Source organism: Rattus norvegicus, chromosome X (genome assembly GCF_036323735.1).
Source record: "Rattus norvegicus strain BN/NHsdMcwi chromosome X, GRCr8, whole genome shotgun sequence".
Taxonomy (NCBI): domain Eukaryota; kingdom Metazoa; phylum Chordata; class Mammalia; order Rodentia; family Muridae; genus Rattus; species Rattus norvegicus.
The window spans coordinates 44,395,975-44,402,611 of NC_086039.1; the positions used below are offsets into that span (position 1 = coordinate 44,395,975).

The 6,637-nt window shown below is 36.3% G+C and overlaps 1 protein-coding gene across 1 annotated transcript; it reads right to left on the minus strand.

The window, feature by feature from the left end:
• Positions 1–244: 244 nt before the first annotated feature.
• Cldn34b (claudin 34B) lies at positions 245–6,267 on the minus strand. Its single transcript, NM_001408871.1, has 3 exons — positions 6,114–6,267; positions 1,747–1,826; positions 245–1,145 (listed from the first exon to the last, which is right to left on the minus strand). Exon 3 carries the CDS (start codon positions 1,118–1,120, stop codon positions 494–496), a length of 627 nt encoding a protein of 208 aa, NP_001395800.1. The 5' UTR covers positions 1,121–1,145; positions 1,747–1,826; positions 6,114–6,267; the 3' UTR covers positions 245–493.
• Positions 6,268–6,637: the final 370 nt, after the last annotated feature.

Genomic DNA, 6,637 nt, shown 5'->3' on the forward strand with positions numbered 1-6,637 from the left:
AAAACAAGAAGAGTACAATCTGTAGAACCACAGAGATTATCTGTATAGTAATGGACCAGTGGGAAGGATGAACTTTCCTTGGAAATGGACATAGAGTAGACGGACATGAATAAAAGGGAAAGGGGGAAAGAGTCCATGTTCTGATATAGCCTTAGATTCAAGAGCAGTGTGAAAGGTTAATGTACTTTGACACTCATTTCAATATGGATTAGGTTTATTTATTATTAACTTTTGTTGACAGGAAGTAAAACACAAATTTATTACTACCCATTAAATGAGATTTTTATTTAACAAAATCCCACAATCCAAATAATGAATTAAGATGACACAAAGAAGCCCAAAAATATAAGGGGAAGTCAACTGGACTCTTTCTTTGTCACAGGCCACAATTGGCATCCTTTCAAGATGTTTGAAAATTTATATAGACACATGAAGGAAGACTAGTCACTATCTTTGCTGGCATTTCAAGGCTATGTTAGGTAGTAATTTACTTTTAAATTTTGGAATGGGGCGACTTGCCTAAATTTGAAGAAAGGCAAATTGTGCCACTTAGTAGAAAGAAAACTGCAGCTATAATTGCCAAAGCCATGGCACTTCCCATCTTCTGAGTGTGTGGGTGGGAAGGCATATGGAAAGATGGTGGGAAGGAAACCCTCCATTTGCGCACGATGGCTATGTAATTAAACAAAACAGCAAGGTAAAGAAAGCTGCTAGCAATGATGTTCAGAATCCCTGAAAGGCTGAATGGATTGCAGGTGGCATTCCTCCGTACTCTTCCCATACTCACATTCGAAAGAGCAATAATGGTGGTGATTTTCCCAAAGAGCCCAAGAAAGCTAGAAACCAGCAGCAAGTGCTGGTTTATTCGAATATACAAAGGAACGAAGGAATCACGGTAGCTGTATTGGTGACATAATCTGTTGTTGCTGGAGTTGCTGTCAGTGTGGAAAATGCAGGTTCTCCATATGCCCACAAAAGCCACTGTAGGCTTGAGGATCACAGGGTCTTCATAGTGCCACACTTGCCACTGAGGGAGGCCTATGGATATGCAACAAAGTAGCCAGGCCACTGTGGTCAAAGCAAAACCTCCCATTTGGTGATGGCAATTTTTCATCAACATAATGGTGACAGTGAATACTTGTGAACTGCAATGACATACAAGATGAAGATGGTTACTTGGGACAATGACAGTATATTCAGGGTTACATTACTAGGAGAAAAGTATTATGTTTGAGAAAGTAGGCCTTGACCTGGAGAACTGCTTCTGTCAATGTGGGGTAAGAAGAGTATGAGAAGGCTCCTGAGGCAATATGTTCTAACAAGTAGATAATCCAAATGACCTCTAAAATTTTTAATTCTTTATTTTACATGAACTGGAAACCATGCTACCTTTGATTCCTAAGAACTAGATTGAAAGGCATGACCCCTTATCTGATCACTAGCATGATATTTTCAAGGGTCACCCATGGTTAGCAAGTGTGAAAAGTTTGTCTTAGTAATAAGTCAAACATTGCCCAATCATTCATTTTTCTTGGCCATTTGGATTAACTCTAACATTTCCCTCTTAAGAACATCACCATATGAATGATCACTATATATGAACCTTTGTGTTTATACGTCATAATATTATTTCTCTTGAGTAGCTAGTAAGGTATTCAACTGAGGAGGGATACAATGTCAAGTTCATATAGTTTGTATTTTGGAATTTGTAGAACTATTTCATACCAGTTGTATGATTTTACATACCTAGCAGCAAGTCTGGAAGTTTTCAGCTTTTTTATTACTTCCTTTTCATTGGCTGTGTGCAATACAGTATCACATCAATACTGAAAGATAGGAAATGAATGGAAACTCATAAAGTAATAGAAAATTTACTTATGGTATGTACAATATAATACATTTTATACTTTATCTTAATGTAACCCAATTCCCCAGAATATTTAAAATATGTCAAATCCTAAAAAAAAAGTGTGAACATGGGTAATACTTACTCTTAGCCATTTATAACATACACAGAAACTATGAGTACATTCATAGTTTTGTAGTTAGGTTTGATTGTCTACTTGAAATAATGGAAAAACAATTAGTGAGGGGGCTCTCAACTGAGGAATTGTCTAGATTTGGTGGATCTATAGGATTGTAATCAGGGATTATTTTCATAATGTTAGTTGAATTATGAAGAACTTCCTGGTGTAAGTAGCAACATTCCCTAGGGAGGGAATTATTAGCTGTATTTGAGTGTAGAAAGGTGTCTGAGTGCTAAAAGGAATGTATTAATACCTTGATCACTCTTCTGGACTGTGCCTATCTGCTTCAAGTTCTTTTCACCTTGCCTTATACAGATTGATGGGTCTTAACATGGAAATGTGAGCCAAATGAATACTTTCTCCAGGAAGTTGATATTTTTGTAGTATTTAATGCCAGAAACATAAAAAGAATTTAACACAAACAGCATAATTGTATCTATTCATCCTTTACTTCTGTCTACATTGAAATATGTTTGGTCAATATTAAATGTGATCCATTTGAATCCTCAGAATCTTGTCTACCTATGTCTTAGGTTAAAATATGTCACATTATTTTGTCATTGATCCTACTAACTTTTGCTTTCTTCTTTTTATTTGTTTATATTGGACGGGGTCTTAAATGTAAGTCAATCTTTTCTCCAATTTCCTATGTACCCCACACTGATCTCATCCATAAAACAACCCTACCTCAGACTCTCTAAACTAAGGTTATTGGCAAGAACACCATACATAGCTTTTGCAAGGATTGTTGTCAATTTTTATAGGGATGGCGGTTTAGTGTGTGTGTGTGTGTGTGTGTGTGTGTGTGTGTGTGTGTGTTGTTTGTGTGTTTGTTAAATGTAGATTACCAAAACTACAACTTATTAGTGAAATGTTCTACCACAAATCTAAACCCCTATAATTGGAAAATATTTTCACAGGAATTCTCCATATGTGCATCCTTCCATGTGTTCCCAAGAGCAAAATTTAAGGATGTATTTAAGGAAGGCCAAAGGGAACTGACGCTCCTGAAGTAAAAAAAATCTACTGAGTTGGTATAATTTACAATTAAATAAAGAAAACTCCACTTTTGTTGATCAAGAAGCAGCATTGAGAAGCAACATGGGTTTATCTTGTAATAATCCTTTGTTAGTACCATAGATTGCGTTTGTAGCATGATTTGTAGGTGATACTTATTAAAGATAGGCTCAACAGAAGTCAATGTGTATATCTAAAGGCATACACTAGTTGATCAGAAGATGAAGAGACAGAGCCATGTGAGGCCAGAAATTCTAAATGGACATTCTCTCTCACTCAATAAAATGGAGGACATTAAGTATTAGAAATGAGGAAAGTGGATATAGCCTCATGTCTGAGATCAACTCTGAAAGAAAAGCTCAAGTTTTCAGTTTAGTTTTAGGTGTAGGCAAAGGGAAGATGTAGATTAAAATAGAGATAGTCAGGCAAGTGAAGTCATCCAAATGAATCTTTGGAAAACATTTGAGGAAGTGTCTAAGAGTCTTTGTTAGTGATTATATTGGTACAAGCTGTTGAAAGATGAACAAGGTTGTCTTGATTCCAAGAGTAATCCATGTATGCATGCAATTTTGCTAAGGTTGGTTGCCTGATATGATACAAAGCTTCACTAAATAGGCCAGAACATCCTCAAAAATCATTCTGGAGTCCAGAATGCACCTGAAGTTGTGATACTCTTATCTCTGCCTGCACGCGGATACTAAGATGTACTTATAAGAATAGAATTTAGAAGAAAATGAATATTAATACTTGAGTTAAATTCATGTGCTCTCCAGCATTCGGTAAGGTAAATGAATACAGACTCTTTCACTAGAAAAAAATCTCCAGAGAGGTCATTTTAACTGAACAGTTTCAAAAACAAGCTTTGTTTCTCTGGGCCAGTTCTTTTACTTAAAATCCTAAGTGAATCAAAAGCTCCTTGTATGCACTGGTCCGGTCAGAGAGTTAGGAATGGAGTTTTTCAATTTCACTGGTAGCAGAAGGGACAGTCCTGTGTTTGTGAAAGAGATTCGAAGAGCCAGAGCTGCTCAGAACACAGCAAGATAAAGTATGATGAGTTCTATGTCAGGAGATACGGAATTCACAAACATGCCTTTCATAAGTAGCACAGTGGTAAAACAGACACAATGCTCTCTCTAGTTGGCAGAGTTGGACAAGTAAAATGGTAAAAATTAAAAGTTCAAGTATGGCTTCCACTGCAGTTGAACCATCATAAATCAGATCTCTAGCTATGACCACTAGATCTCAGAGAAAAACTTAAGAGGAGTCTGAACTATTTTATTTATGCCACGTTTTAAAATATTTTATACTATAGATTTTAACTCTTTGCTTTTCAGGGATTAAAGAATAGAATGTCTCTGCAATAGGAGCAGGTAGCAATGACTACTGACCTCATAGGAGAGAAAAATAAAGGAGTAGAGACTAAGGATGAGGTGAAATCCTCAGTCTCACCCCTTGCTTTCTGCTTCATTCACGTACACACTGTCTCTTTAAATCCTGATTTAAAATAGAATAAAGGAAGTGGCACCTTCAGTGTTAAGTCCTTACACAGTTAAACTTCAAAATTTTTGAAAGAAATTAAATGCAAGCTTAAGCTGCAATGAAAACCATTATATAAACAACTGAAAGCATATGCAAATGTAATTGAAGGAAGGGGCCAGGATTCAGTCCTAGCAAGCAGAAAAAACTTGGCAGCATCAGTCACATGGTTTTAGACATAGAGTCAAGATGGATAAAGGAAAATGTTTGTGGGGTCAGCCACTGTGTTTAATGAAAGACATCACAGCATGTTATATGGCCAGGGAGAACCTGCATGTAGACGAAGAGGAGGAGAACATTTGTGAAGGTGTGAAAGCAAAGCCTGTCATGTAATAGAGGCCACAAAATGTTAGAAATGCAAGACTCATGGGATATCTCCCAGGAGGAACTGCAGGAAAGGTGTGGAACAAATCTATGAGAAAAGAAGTATGTTGCAATCAGCAAAGCTGGAAAAAAAGAGTAATCTATACCCTTTGACACCAGACAAAGAAAGACCTGATTTGGAATTTTCCTGCTAGGTTTATTGGTCTTTTATTAGGCAAGTAGTTCCTCCCTATATCTGTTGTCTTCTGCTTTGAGATGGTAATATACATTCTGTGTCATTGTATGTTTAAAGTATATGATTTGCCTTTTAATTTTAATTTTACATGGTATTTCTGATAAGAAACTTGAGTATTAAGAGAGACTATAGATTTTGAAATAGTGTTGAGACTGTGGTGGAATATAAGAACTTTTGAACCTGGAGAGACAACATTTTGCATTTTGATAGTGCTACAAATCCTAGGAAGGTTAAGTCATGGAATGTAGTGGTTTGAATGAGTATTACGTTCACAGGTTCATATGTAAGAATGAATTCTTTGTTTGTAGTTAGTTTAATGACTTAGGAAGAATGGTTGCCTTGTTGAAGGCAATATGTCACTGTGTTGGGCTTTGAGGTTTTTCTTTTAAAGCTCATATATTGCATAGTCTCTCTCTCTCTCTCTCTCTCTCTCTCTCTCTCTCTCTCTGTGTGTGTGTGTGTGTGTGTGTGTGTGTGTCTGCAACTCTTTCTGCTTGCAATTGTGGATTGGATATGAGTTCTCAGCTATGGATTTATTCCTTTCTGACATTATATCATGAACTAACCCTCTAAAATTATAAGCAAGCCTCTAATTAAATTATTACATTCATAAGAGTTGCCTTGACTAGACTATGATGTAGTCACAGTAATAGAACAGTAAATAAGATAGAAGATATCTCAAATACCATGGAATTCTACTAATGTAGTCCCTGGAGGGTTAAACTCCACTGAGCTGAAAACCATATTGTTGGTTGCTAGGGACCAGAGCAAGGAGAAAAAAGATTTAACATTCACTAAAGATAGAATTTAGTTAGAGAAGATTGAAAGTTGTGATGGTTTTATAACCCAACAATGAATGATCTTCCTGCTGTGGAATTAGACACTTAAATGGTTAATAGTGAATTTTGATATGAATTAACTTTTAACCTCATTATTCAGAATATACAATAAAGATGTATGAAAGTTATACTAACCACAGTTGCTGTCTTCAAGTTAACTGTTGGTAGGTGATGTGACAGGGCAATCAGTAAAGTATGCCAGTGGAGCTGACAAGGAAACAGTGACTCTCCCTTATCCTTTGAGTCTCCTTGTTGGCTTATGAGCACCTGGCCTATTAGTACTGGCCTACTTCACAGTTCTGAGAATTCCCTTGACTCACCAGATTCCAATCCTTGCTGACATCACCTACCTACCTATGTTCTTTTATTAATGTTTATTAAAACTATTGATTCTGTGGGGGAGGCAGTGGTATTGTCTGTGCTTTCTTTCAAAATATACTTTCCTTTCAACATTTTCAGTATTTGGTGGATTTACTAGTGCAATTTCTTACTAATGGTCATTATATACCTGACTGATTCAGACCTGCCCACAGTGGCTTTACCTTTTCCCTTGCTATGTACTAATATATATTCCCTATCATTGGAGGTATAATATTTTAGAAATTTTATTGCAATATAAAGATGCATTGTATGTTGGAAATACGTGGTTTGCTTTTTGT